Source organism: Pan troglodytes, chromosome 8, assembly GCF_028858775.2.
Source record: "Pan troglodytes isolate AG18354 chromosome 8, NHGRI_mPanTro3-v2.0_pri, whole genome shotgun sequence".
NCBI lineage: Eukaryota > Metazoa > Chordata > Mammalia > Primates > Hominidae > Pan > Pan troglodytes.
Window position 1 is genome coordinate 108,441,118 of NC_072406.2, and position 14,200 is coordinate 108,455,317.

At 42.9% G+C, this 14,200-nt stretch overlaps 1 protein-coding gene across 2 annotated transcripts in view; it reads left to right on the forward strand.

Annotated features, from left to right (window-relative positions):
• Nucleotides 1–13,129, forward strand: part of DNTT (DNA nucleotidylexotransferase) — a 34,366-nt gene extending 21,237 nt beyond the window's left edge. The window contains exons 7-11 of one of the 2 annotated variants that reach the window (XM_009459032.5): nucleotides 2,035–2,167; nucleotides 3,292–3,397; nucleotides 6,919–7,164; nucleotides 10,462–10,542; nucleotides 12,703–13,129. In XM_009459032.5, coding sequence (XP_009457307.1) covers nucleotides 2,035–2,167; nucleotides 3,292–3,397; nucleotides 6,919–7,164; nucleotides 10,462–10,542; nucleotides 12,703–12,789 — 653 coding nt within the window. In that variant the 3' untranslated portion in view covers nucleotides 12,790–13,129. Of the gene's footprint in view, nucleotides 1–2,034; nucleotides 2,168–3,291; nucleotides 3,398–6,918; nucleotides 7,165–10,458; nucleotides 10,543–12,702 lie in introns of both variants that reach the window. The other variant, XM_521569.7, reaches the window with a different exon arrangement.
• Nucleotides 13,130–14,200: the final 1,071 nt, after the last annotated feature.

Sequence of the window (14,200 nt, forward strand, 5' to 3'; positions counted from 1 at the left end):
CATAAGTAGCAAGTAAATGGTTTGGAATGATGAGTAAAGACTCTCAATGCTTAGAGAGAAATTGGGAGGCAATATAGTGTTTCATTTGGATGAAACCCTTATCAAATGACGTCCAGTGCTCTCAGGATCTAAGGGCTTCCAATTCCCTAGCTTTGTAAACTGGATTTTTGCTCTTCCTGTTAAGCTTTTCCAACTCTTTGAATGAAGCAGCTTTATTCATTTAGTCAATCAGTGATTTCCATCTAACTGTTTAATACTACCAGTTCTATGCAGAAATCAAGGAATGCCCTCCCATTATACCCCCACAAGTAGTTACAGGCACCCCTTGGTACAATGAATGGAATTGCCAATGGGAATAGCTTAGAATACTGTGAAGGGTAAGCTAATTGAACATATTGAAAGGACAGTTCATGGGTCAGATGGATAACCTGATCCAGTTTTACTTATATTTGCACTTGATTGCAGTTCCCTGAGGCTTGAGCATGCACATGCCACGTTTGCCTTGAAAAGTCAGTTTATGAACTATAGCAGCACATATTTAACCTTATACTGTGTGATAAGTTTCCTGTAATAAGTTAGTTGCCTTGCCATACCAAAAAGGAAAGCCAATTAAATTACTTTCATGGATGTCAACAAATCATCATAGTCTTACATGTTCATTCCTGATAGCTGCACATCTTCTTAAAGGAATAGTTGTGAATCCTGACTTTTGGATCATGTATATCACTGCATAAGCACAGGTGTTTGTGGTTACCCAGTGAGTTGTACTTTGAATATTAGTCATGATGACAGTTTCTGTATTAGAGCCTAATAGAGCATTGCTTCTTAGATCAAACTTCTCATGCTCACAAAAATGGCCATGTTGCAATAATTTTTAGAAATGTGGCTTTTTAATAAAAATAAAAAATAAGTATCATATTGAAATAAAGTAGTGTTCCACAAGTGGCGTGGTTTGGTATTGGACACAGTTTATAGGTGTATTCATATGAATACCATTTTCTCTTGATCTTGCCAGCATGTTTCCATGACTGTCCCCATTAGAGATAACATGGGAAATTTGGCAGGGTGTGCAAGCCAAATGGCCACCCTGCTGCCTCCCTTCCACAATCCCAGGGTGAGAAACAAGGACCAATAGATTTACTCTTGTCATTTCAGAGGGCCAGTGGTAGGTGAAATTGCAAAGAAGTAGACTTAGGCTTTTCAAAAGAAAGAACTGGCACAACAGAGTTTACAATTAGGAAACAGGCTCCTCTGGAGGTATCAGAGTTCCCCATTATTAGAGTCAAGCAAAGTTTGAATGGCCCCCTCTTGGAGACCCTAGATAGGAGAGCAGCGATGCTGAAGCATGATTTGATGTCCCTCAGGCTCTATGGATCTAATCACCAGGCTCATCTCCTCACCAATACTTCACCCCAATCCTTGGAGATAAGCCTCCCTTCTCCTTTCCTCTTTCTTTCCAAATCTCCCTCCACACTGCTCTGTGGGAACCACCAAGTTAGCTTTTCATCATAACAACTCTGAACTTTCATTAATTCATGCTGGTCAGGCAAAGAAGCAACAAGCTAAACCACCTAAGATATTTCCTGCCTTGCTTCAGACACACATCTACTCTGCTCCTATTCTTGACTTTAATTTTTTAATGGATCCATCACCTTCCAACTCTAAATCTCCTCATCCCAACTCTTTATGCGTTACCTTTTAAAAAACAGTAGGACACAGCTTATTGATCAAGAAGGCTGGTTCTTCAGTAGGAAGTCAGATCTGAACAGTTTGGATTCCAGAGGGATGTGAAATATTGTCTCCTCCTCAGGAAATTGTAAGCCTCTAGGTTAGAAAGCAAAGAACCACTGTTACCCTGAAAAATTCACAACCAGGAGAACCACGTGGATTATTCTGTCTCTGTGGGAATGGAGTTTGGTGTTGATGCCTGTAGTCATGTTAGCTCTATTGTGGGGACAGAATCCCCTTCTACTGAGGGCTGGTTGTTTCACACACGTGTCACTCTCTCCATTGACCTGTCAAATGGCCTCTCAGGATTTCTGTATTATGAAGACCTTGTCAGCTGTGTGACCAGGGCAGAAGCAGAGGCCGTCAGTGTGCTGGTTAAAGAGGCTGTCTGGGCATTTCTTCCGGATGCTTTCGTCACCATGACAGGAGGGTTCCGGAGGTAAATAACTTGGGTGGCTTTGCCTCCTCTGCCCGAATACTTCAGTGGCTCCCTGACTCGGACAGGCATCTGAAACGGCACAAAAGGCTGTGATCTGGTGCCAGCTTCTTTCTACAGCTTTATCTCCTGCCTCTCACATTTCATTTCAGCAACCCCAAATGGCTTGTCATCCCCTGCACATTCAGAGCTGTTTCTTGCCTGTTGCTTTGCTTACTCAGACTTTTCTGCTTTGACTGCCATTCCTCAAATTGTTGCTTGGCTGACTTCCCCTCATTCTTTAACACTCAATTTAGATGGCACCTCCTCCAGAAAGCCTTCCTTGACTCACTCTTTCTCCATGCTGGATTAGTGCCCCTCTTCCATGCTCCCTGAATACCTGCAAAGCCCTAGATCCACAGAGTTACAGTGATTTGTTCCTGTGTGCGGTTTCTCCACTAAGTTTGTAGAGCTTAGTTCTCAGCAAGACTAGTTCATGATGCCTAGCACAAAGTAGGTGCTCAAGAAATCTTGGTTGAGTCAATAAATGACTGACTGAATGAATTCATGAATGAGTGAACGCTTCACAAGGATGTATGTTGTTGTTGGATATTGAGGCCTACATTTCAGAAAGGGATTTATTTCCTCCCACAGCCTCCTCTACCTCTTTCTCCAGCCCTCTCACCTGGTGGCTTTTGGCCATTCTAACAAAATAGGTTTGGGGCAAGGAAGAAAGTAAGAGAAGATCAAATCTAAGATAATGCCTTTACTCCATGTCATAATTCCAAGAGCGCTACCTTGTATTATGTGAATACAATTCTTGGTTTGCTTGTTGTCATGCTTGTCTCCATGTGTGTATGTGTGGGTGCATGTAGGTTTGTGTGAGTGTGTAGAATAAATAATTTTTTTGTTATTTTTTGCCTTGATATACATAATCAGATACATGCTATGTATGACTTTTTCTGTGTCATAAATTTATTTTGTAAGGAACAGCGATGTGTAACCAAGGATATTTTGTTTCTTAAAAAAAAGTCAAGAACCTTCTATGTTGCAAATCTTAAGCATAGGGCATAGAAACAAAGGTGATTTTTTAAAAATGAAGACTAATATCTAATTGATTTCCATTTTATACTGCTTTTGAAAATTAGGGGTAAGAAGATGGGGCATGATGTAGATTTTTTAATTACCAGCCCAGGATCAACAGAGGATGAAGAGCAACTTTTACAGAAAGTGATGAACTTATGGGAAAAGAAGGTGAGAAGAAAGATGAAAAATACATGCACACTCAAACATTATGTTAACACTTGAATTTTGCACATTACTTGCCTTATAATTGTGTAATGACCATCTAATCAATTCTCAATTATTTGTGGCAGCTTATACAAAGCCATATGACCTACAATAAGACTTTCCTGTTTTGGGTCCTAGAGTACATGTTATGAATATGTCCTGTATCTTGTTTATTTATACTTACCCTATTGCCAACAGGGCCAAGGGTGGCTATGCATTTGTGTTTGACATGCAGAGGCATTAAAGCACCCAAACAAAGTGAAAAGTATGCACTATGAAGACCTGGGAAATGTCAGCTGGAAAGCTGCAAGCTTGGGTGAGGGGGCAGGACTGCAAAGACTGGGATAAAATCAGTCTAAGAGGTGTTGATAGTGCCTCGATAGATTCGAGGCACTTCGTGCTGAGATGGAATGAAGGAAACTAATGAGGGCAAGCTGAGCCCTGCAGAGGTCATGGCTCAGAAGCCCCCATACATTGCAGAGATCAGACTTGTGACAGGCCTATTGCCTGGTGGAGGAAACCAAAGTAAGCTAAGCTAACCCTGCAGCCAGAGCCACATGCAAGCCCTGACTCCTGTCCAACTCTAGTGAGAGCCTCACTTCCTAGAGAGACCAGAGGGTCCTACCCTTAGGACCTGTAGATAGGTCTGGCTGGGCTGGTGTTTCTCCTCACAGCTTCCTCCTTCCTGAGTAGTTTGCGTCTGTTGGGTGTGGACCAAGCTTACTGATATCCCAGAAAAGGAAAACCTCAGATAAAGTGAAAATAAAAGCTAGAAACACAACCCTAGGTTCAGGGGCACTGGAAGTGAAGACTCAACTTTAGAACCAGATCCAAACTGACATGAGTTTGAATACTGGGCGTCGAGTCTTCCCAGAAGGAGTTGGAGGGAATTAGAAGCGAAGGGCAGGGAAGGGATCCTGGCTAGAGAGCCTCACACTCAGCCTTGCAACCCTCCTCAGAAGGCACCTGAGACTAAATTTGGATGGAGCCTTCCTGTGGGAGGTCAAGCTGAGTGCATCTCCCTCCTGCCCCACAGCTCTCTTCCTGAGAACTGGCCGCTCTGTACCCCGGGGAGGATGGGAGGGATGGAGAGGTGGGGAAATGCCTCCTCCTAGTCAGGAGTTTCTCAGTGTCCAGTAGGAAAAATAAAAGAACATGCTGATGTCAATATTCAGTCAACCAGTGGGTATTGATGGGGAAGCCAGAGCCCAGAGGGCTGCCCTGTAGATAGCCGGGGCTGGAGATCTAGAGGTGGCATCAGGGTTTGTGTGCATGTTTGACAACTGTGGCCTGCTGCAGACAACCTTCTGAATATGCAGACAGGAGCATTACGTTCAAGGATGCATTCTCAAACACCTTGCAAAATTCAAGACAAAACCCAATAAAGAATGGCCCATTTCTCTCTTACCCACCAAGTGACAGTTTACTGTTAGACCCCAGCTTTGTGGGCTTTTTTTTTTTTTTTTTTTTTTAAGGGAAGGTGTGTTATTACAAATTTGGCTTTCATGTGAGACTTGTTCATATGTTTTATATCTCCTTTTTCAAATTTACATAATTGATACACAAAAGGCTGCTATTCTGTACTAGTTTTAGGAAGTTTCCTTAAAAAGTGGAATTGTGTTTTCCTGAGCTGGTGATTAGAGGTTAACTACGGCAACATCTACCACCTCCTCCAGAGGTTCTTCCTAACATTAGTGCTTCCCCCTTCAAATGGTGTTTTTTCTTCAAGGCGTTGAAGGGTGAAGAGTTCCCTCTATTGAGATCAATAAAATAAAAAGTATCTTTTTGAATTGAGATAATGTCTTGTGCAGGTTTGTAGAAGAAAGACAAAGCATGATTCCTAACAATAATCAATTTACCAATGATGCTCAAAGTGTGGTCCCTGGTCCGGGAACACCAGCATTGCCTGGGAACCTGTCAGAAATGCCCTCCCTGCCCCTCCTGCATCACTCTGGGGACAGAGCCCTGCAAACTGAGCTTTAGCAAACCTTCCAATTGCTTCTGATGATAGAGCTTTTAAACATCTAACCTAAAGAGTACATGGTAACAAATCACACATCCCAGTAGCTTGATGACATTATTTGAGGGTTATTTGCTGTTTTTGTTGCCAGATTTAGTGGTTGCTAGCATGTTTCTCTCTCCTGTCCCCACATCTGCCCTGTGCCATCAGGAACTCCCACCAAGAATGGCAACTCGATTGGGCACATCTTAGAATCACTTGTCCACGTTCTGGATAGGCAACTTTAGGTGAAACATGTGTCGTTAACTTTATCCCACTTTCTCCAAGGCAGGTGGACTAACACTCTCATGAGAAAGAGTCTCCCAAGTGCTACCTAGAAATAGCAAGTCATCCTGCCACAAAGTTAGACTCAGCCTCCAGCCACAACGCTTTTGGCTGGTTAAACCTGGACATCAGTATAATATAAAGGGACACTGTCTTTGTCCATTTACATTGCTATAAAGGAACATCTGAGGCTGGGTAATTTATAAAGAAAAGACGTTTACTTGGCCCATGGTTCTGCAGGATGTATAAGGAGCATGACACCAAGCATCTGCTTCTGGTGTGGCCTCAGGGGGCTTACACTCATGGCAGAAGGCAAGGAAGAGCTGGCAGGTGCCGAGGTCACAGGGTGAGAGAGAAAGCAAGACAGAGTGGGGAGGGGCCAGGCTCTTTGTAACCCCCAGCTTTCATGGGAGCTAACAAAGTGAGAACTCACTCATTACCATGAGGATGAGGAAGGCACAAGTCATTCATGAGAGATCTTCCCCTATGACCCAAAGACCTCCCATTAGGCCCCACCTCCAACATTGGGGATCAAATTTCTACGTGAGGTTTAGGGGGACAAACATCCAAACTATAGCAGACACTAACTCAAAGCTGCTCCCCAGAAACAATATGATTTTTAAAGTTTTATTATTTATTTATTTCTGAGACAGGGTCTTGCTCTGTCTCCCAGGCTAGTGTGCACTGGTGTGATTACAGCTCACTGAAGCCTCAGCCTCCCAGGCTCCAGGGATCCTTCCACCTCAGCCTCCTGAGTAGCTGGGACTATAGACACGTGCCATCATACCTGGCTAATTTTAAAATTTTATGTAGAAATGAGGTCTTATTATGTCACCCAGGCTGGTCTCAAATTCCTGCAGCGTGGCTTTTTGTTTATGGTTGGTTTGTTTTTAAAGCACTGAGGAGAGCCCAGAGCACTAGCTGAGGTTCAGAAGTGGAGAGGGAGATTTTCTTGCAGTTTTGCCATTAAGTGGCTTTGCTTCAGCCTCTCTCATCGCTAAATTCCTTTTCCGTAAAGGGAAGATAATGCAACCACTTTCTTAGTGTTTTCTCCTAGTGTTTGCAGGTGGGCCTTTAATGCAAGGCCAAACACATGTCCATGTTCTGCTCGAATCTGAAAAGATTTCATTAAGAATCCAGTGTTAAATCATAGATCTTCTTCATCAGGGCCTTTTCCTGATGCCATTCTGTTTCTTTTCAGGGATTACTTTTATATTATGACCTTGTGGAGTCAACATTTGAAAAGCTCAGGTTGCCTAGCAGGAAGGTTGATGCTTTGGATCATTTTCAAAAGTGCTTTCTGATTTTCAAATTGCCTCGTCAAAGAGTGGACAGTGACCAGTCCAGCTGGCAGGAAGGAAAGACCTGGAAGGCCATCCGTGTGGATTTAGTTCTGTGCCCCTATGAGCGTCGTGCCTTCGCCCTGTTGGGATGGACTGGCTCCCGGGTAAGTGCTACATGGACCCATGGGATGATGTTAGCTTTCTGAAAGACGCAGGTCGAGTCTACCTGGGCCCAGGGGAGAGATGATGGCAACAGGGGCTGGGTGACAGGGGAGGGGCCAGTACCCAGAAACCTCTAACTCAAGGCATCCTGTCCACACATGGCCAAGTATGACAGATTAATTTAGAACAGTTATTCCCAGTGTGTGGTCCCCAACACCAGCAGCAGCATCCTTACCCAGGAACAGGTTAGACATGGAAATTCTTCACCCCACTCCAAACCTATGGAATCAAATCAGCGTCTCTGGGGATTTCAGCCCAGAAATTTGTTTGGAAAAGGCTTCTAGGTGTTTCTGATGCAGCTCAAGTAGGAGAACCACTGAAGTACAGAAACCAGCAAGGGGATTGAAATAGGAAACAATTAATAAAGTGGAGAGGCAACTCACAGATTGGGAAAAAATATCTGCACATCATACATCACATAAGGGCCATTATCCAGCATATACAAGGAAACCAAAAGACTCAATAACAAGAAAACAAATAATCCTATTTAAAAATGGGCAAAGGACTTGAATAGATATTTCTCAAAAGAAGACATATAAATGGCAAGCAGATATTGCCATCTTGCTTAACATCTCTAATCATCAGAGAAATGCAAATTAAAACCACAATAAGATGTTATCTCACATCCGTCAGATTGGCTATTATCAAAAACATGAAAGACAGCAGGTGTTAGTGAGGCTGTGGAGAAAAGGGAACCCTCTTGTATTGTTGGTGGTGTTGTAAATTACACATTTTGGAAAATAGTATGGAAGTTCCTCAAAAAACTAAAAACAGGGCTACCATATGATCCAGCAATCTTACTTCTGGGTATATATCCAAAGGAAATGAACTCAGTATGTCAAAGAGAGGTCTGCACTCCCGTGTTCATTGCAGCATGATACACCATAGCCAAGATATTATATAAAAACAACCTAAGCATCCACAACAGATGAATGGATTTTTAAAATGTAGTATATGCACAGTGGAGTATGACACAGCCTTTCGAAAACAGGACATTCTGTCATTTGAGACAACATGGTTGAACCTAGAGGACATTATGTTAAGTGGAATAAGTCAGGCACAGAGAGACAAATACTGTATGATCTCGTTTCTGTATATGTAGAATCTAAAACAGTCAAACTCGTAGAAGTACAGAATAGAATGTAGAATGGTGGTTAGCAGAGGCTGGGGGATGAGGACAGAAAATGGACAGGGAAAAGGGTCAACAAGTACAAAGTTCCAGTCAGACAGGTGGAATAAACTCTGTTCTATTGCACAGTATGGTGACTATAGTTAATAAAAGTGTATATTTCAAAGTAGCTAAAAGAGAGGATTTTTAATGTTCTTACCACAAAGAAATGGTAGATGTTTGAGGTGATGGACATGCTAATTAGTCTGATTTTATCATTCTGCAATGTATATAGATGTATCAAAATATCATATTATAACCCACAAATGCATACAATTATTATATGTTAATTAAAAATAAAATCAAGCTATAAAATTTTTCTGAAAGAGCACAAGTTGAGTTCATCCCAGACCTGGTTGCAAGCTCCTGCTCTGCTTCTTACTGTTGGGTGATCTTGGACAAGTTCCCTATATTCTGTAAAACTCAATTTTCCCATCAGGAAAATGAGGACGATGACCTTAGCTACTTCCCTGAGTTGCAGAGACATTAGGTGACATGATGTTCTCAAAGCCTCAGCACCAAGCCAGCACGTGGACAGTACTGGATAAGCAGTAGCTTCCATATCCTGTCACTCACAGGAGAGGACACCTGTGATTTGAGTCCCATTCGCATGTGTTCCACCCTCCCAACTAAACACCTCACCCTGTTTCTCCTGTTTTCCCAGGTAGCTGGTTGTTGCTTTGAGTGAAATGGGTTCGTAGAGGGTTTTTTATACAGATGAATGACACAACACAAATTAATTGTTCTCAGCCGTGGGTTAAATGTCAGGTGTCTTTGCTTTGGACTGGAATTAATTCAGCACAGCATCTTAGCACTGGGATTTCTTACTCTAATCACAAATGTTGACTGACAACTAAATGCTTTTTTCATTCCTAAAAAAAGGGGAAGAAAAGAAAAAATATATCATAAATGCAACTTGTCTGATAGACATAAATCTTTGGGAACACATAGTTGATTGAGAAAGGGGAACGTTCCAGAAAGAAGTCCTTGGTTATGCAATGTCATGCCAGTTAAGCATCACTGGCTGAAGTGGTTGACATTTGCCCATTTTATTTTTAAGATGGACATGTTTTCAACACATTCTAGTCTGTTTCCTCAGAGTTCTCAGAAATTGTTGCTGTTGGTTCTGCAAGGCACTGGCAGAGCACTAAGCTCTTTTGCTTTTTAGCTGGGTGACTTTAAACAAATAAAGGACTTCTGATTGCAAAGTCCATCTCCTCAGCCATCCCGGGTTAGCTTTCCTAAAATAGCAAATTGTTCCTTACCACTAGAGGGCACCAGTATCCCAGGCTTGCTCCCTAATCCCACATGAAGAGGACAAAATTTCTAGATTGTGTTTCTCTCAGGAAAACTAGTCTCCATGACAATTCGTTGCCCTCCTTTCCCAAGGTGTTCCTGTCCTCTGTCTTAGGCTTCATGTATTGCTCCCTTCAGTCTCAGAGCCCATTCCTGACTGTGGGAGATGTCATCCAGGAGCAGTTGACTTAGACGATCAGTTTCATGGCATCTCAGTGTGAAAGGCTGTTAAAGCCAGAGGGAGTCTTAATCATGTCCTTCCTCCATCCTTTCATTCACTCAGCCAAGACTCAGGGAGTCTGGATGACTTGACAGGAGATGCACAGCCAGGTAGGGACAAAGTCCAGGCTGGAATGGATTCCCTGACTCCTCCATCCTCTTTTACAATAACAATATTCCAAATCATTTAAAACCCACCAAACTAGTATTTATCCAGCATTTACTCTGGACCAGGCATTATCCTGGTAGAACGCTCACGCTATTCATTTATTCATTCAATAAAACATTTGCTATACATCTTCTACATGCGAGGCACTATTTGAGGGAATACAGTTGTGGACAGAACAAACCAGGTTCCTGCTCTCACAGAGCTTACATTCTAGTGTGCTCATGGGAGCACGGACTTCTGTCACCAGAGAATTTGGCCCTGGGGGAGGAAAATCACTTTGAGAATGTTTAGTGGAGTTAGATATTTCACTAGAGGGATGTAGCCACCTAATACTGAAGACATTCTAGACGTGTTAATAATTTATTTTAACTATCTCCTATCCAGCAGTTTGAGAGAGACCTCCGGCGCTATGCCACACATGAGCGGAAGATGATTCTGGATAACCATGCTTTATATGACAAGACCAAGGTACAGTTCTCTTCCTAAAAGGGGCTACTTTGATCCTCATCCCCAAGGCTGGCCCCCGAGCTCTTTTCATGGACTGATTTTAGTATCCAGGTATGGTTTCTTTTGTTATGCGTGTTCTATTTCCAGTTCATCATAGTTGAGGGCAGCAAGAAAGATTTCCACAGACTCGCAGTTTCCACCCGGCCCAGAATGCAATTCGAGAGCTTTTGGCTGAAACATGATGAGCTAATTGGGCTTCCAGAACAAGTCCAGCAGTGAACATTAACTGGGTTTGGTATATCCTCGGTGTTGGCAATGAGTAACTCCAAAGTAAACCAGGGATCCCCAGAAATCACAAATACTACTTGTGTACCCCTCAAATGCAGGGGGCTGTGGCATTTTGAGTGGCCATGTAGGCCATTAACAACAGTCTCCTGCAAGAAAGAGAGCAACAGAGCTGCCCTGAGACATAAATGAGCATCCAGCTAGTCTCATTGACTACCCATGTCACTCATTTGGTGTGCTAGTCTTACTGTGGTCATGATCCAATTCATCCCTCAGCAAAACGATAGATGCCTGTAGAAGTTAGAAGAGTTAAATATCCAACTGTTAAATCCACAGTACTAAGGGCTACTCTTCTTACAGATATCAAGGACACCAAAATAGGCTCCGGGGGGAAGAAAACTCAAAATAACTAGAAGTAATGGTACTGGCCAGGCGCAGTGGCTCACGTCTGTAATCCCAGCACTTTGGGAGGCCGAGGCGGGTGGATCACTTGAGGTCAGGAGTTCAAGATCAGCCAACATGGTGAAACCCCATCTCTACTAAAAATACAAAAAATAACCAGGTGTGGCGGCTCGCACACACCCAGCTACTTGGGAGGCTGAGGCAGGAGAATCACTTGAACCCGGGAGGCAGAGGCTGCAGTGAGCCGAGATCACACCACTGCACTCCAGCCTGGGCAACAGAGTGAGACTCTGTGTCAGAAAGAAAAAAAAAGAAGTAATGATCATTTCCCTCTAGGAGCTTGTAGTCTAAATGAGATGTATTCAGTTAGAGTTGTCTCAGTTACAAATGTTAGAAATCAAATCTAAAGTGGCATAAACAAAAAAGGGAACTTGGGTTATATACTGCAATGTCGAAGCGTTCAGAGGCAGCCGAATATGGGTGCTCAGGCAGGCTTCCCTCAGTATTGCCTTTATTCTCAGGCAGGTTTCCCCATAAGTCCCACTCTTCCAGCTACTTCAACAGAGAAGAGCCTGTTTCCTAATAGTTCCCCCAAGAATCCTACCTGATGCTCATTGGCCAGGCCTGAGTCATGTGCCTATCCCTGAACCCATTATTGTGGCTCTGATTGGCCAGACTTGGGTCATGTGCTGCTTCTTGGAATTGGGAGCAGCTGCACCTAACCCTCCTGGACTGAGAGTCAAGAGGAGTGGTTTCCCATAGAAAAATCCAGGTGCTGCTCACAGAAGAGGGGGCTGTGGATGCTGGCAGGAAAGCCTCGGATGCTAAGCATGTGGGTGAAGGCAGATTCACATAGTACAATGAAGGAACACTTACAAATTAATACATTCTAAATAGTTCAATGTAAGCAAGTACCTTCTATGTGCCTAGCACCGTGCTATGTACAAGAAGGGATGGAGGAGAAGAGCTGCTTGGTCTTAAAGAGATCACAGGGTGGGATCCTGCTGGGGTTAGAGGCAAGCATGGAAAGCTGAGGAAAACCCAACACATACAAGTATCCTATAATTACCAGCAGTACAAAATTATAACTGCGTGTTAGAATTACCCAGTGCGTTCAAATAGATTGATTATAAGACCTCTCCTGAGCTTCTGATTTCACTGGACTGGGGTATGGCTCAAGCTTCAATGTTTATTTTTTAAAATCCATCAGGTTGTTCTAATAAACAGCTGTGGTTCAGAACTACAGCCCGTAGGAAAAATATCCAAATGGCTTTTGCTGAATATGTTAAAGCTGTTATGATTTTACTTTAATTCATTTAGTACCATGTTTTGGAAAGTCAGTTAAAATGACTTTTTATACTCAGAAGCAGGGAATTATGTTTGGGCTATAATTCATTCTGACAAGGCAATTTTATAAGTAACACTTTCACTGTGTCCACACCATGGTGCTTATGAAAAATATCTGAATGCACATATTTCTTGTTATGTTTTCAGAGGATATTCCTCAAAGCAGAAAGTGAAGAAGAAATTTTTGCGCATCTGGGATTGGATTATATTGAACCGTGGGAAAGAAATGCCTAGGAAAGTGTTGTCAAGATTTTTTTCCTATTCTTTTCAAGTTAAATAAATTATGCTTCATATTAGTAAAAGATGCCATAGGAGAGTTTGGGGTTATTTAGGTCTTATTGAAATGCAGATTGCTACTAGAAATAAATAACTTTGGAAACATGGGAAGGCGCCACTGGTAATGGGTAAGGTTCTAATAGGCCATGTTTATGACTGTTGCATAGAATTCACAATGCATTTTTCAAGAGAAATGATGTTGTCATTGGTGGCTCATTCAGGGAAGCTCATCAAAGCCCACTTTGTTTGCAGTGTAGCTGAAATACTGTCTATCTCTAATAAAAACAGGAGGAAACAAGATGATGGAATCTGTTTTTCTTCACTCAAATATTATAAACTATTTTAAAACACAAGTGTAACCAAGTGGAAGAATAAAGAGTTTACAGTTTGTCTTAAGGGGACAAACAGGTTTAATTAGAAGATGCAGAGATTCCAGAGGGGATTTGGGTCCGTTCTGGAGCTTGTGGAGGAGGGGTGCTGCCTCTGGACTGGCTCAGCTCGGCTCAGTGCCTGCTCCTTCCCGGCCATCATACAGCTGGTTCCCTAAGCATCCCAGCACAGGACCACATAAAGGATGTATTCTCCCTGCCATTGTGCTGAAGGAAAGACAATGTCCTAAACCATCAAAGAAATATCTCCCTCTTTTTTCCATCTTGGAGCTTCTGTCTACACCTTATGGCTCAGTCTCTCTCAGGAAGTCAGTCTCTCTTGGCTTCTTCATCTGAGGGCACCCAAGGGAAGGGAGGGAGCCCTGGCTGAGGGAAATTTTGGAACTCCCAGGCTCCAGACCCATTCTTTCCTCCTGCCTCCTCCAGGAGGCATAGACCCTTTGCCTTGAAGGGAGTTAACAGGTCATCTGTTCCAGCTGCTTCCGTGTCTTCAGCCTGCTAAAGAGCTGGGAGACCCATGACGACCGTTTTCCCTTCCTTCCAGTCGCTCTGGGAAGAGGATATTGGGAGATACAATACCTTTTGGCTATTGTGACTAATGCTGCTGTGAACATTGGCCTACAAGTATCTGTTTGAGTCCCTGCTTTCAATCCTTTTGGTAGGGACCTAGTAATAAAATTGCTAGATTCAATGGCTATTCTATACTATGTTTAACTCTTTGTGGAACCACTGTACTGTTTTCCATAACAACTGCACCATATTACATTCTTAACCAACAGTGCGCAAGCGTTCCAATTTCTCCACATCCTCAACACTTGTTATCTTCTGCATTATCTGTTTTATAATAGCTGTCTTAATGGGTGTGAAGTGGTGGGTGAAAACTTTTGCCCATCCTGGAACCCAAAGACAGTCCAGGCTGAAACTAACACACTGAAAGGGCCTCAGACGGTGTGTGTGCCTGTCACATCTTGAGTTGATGG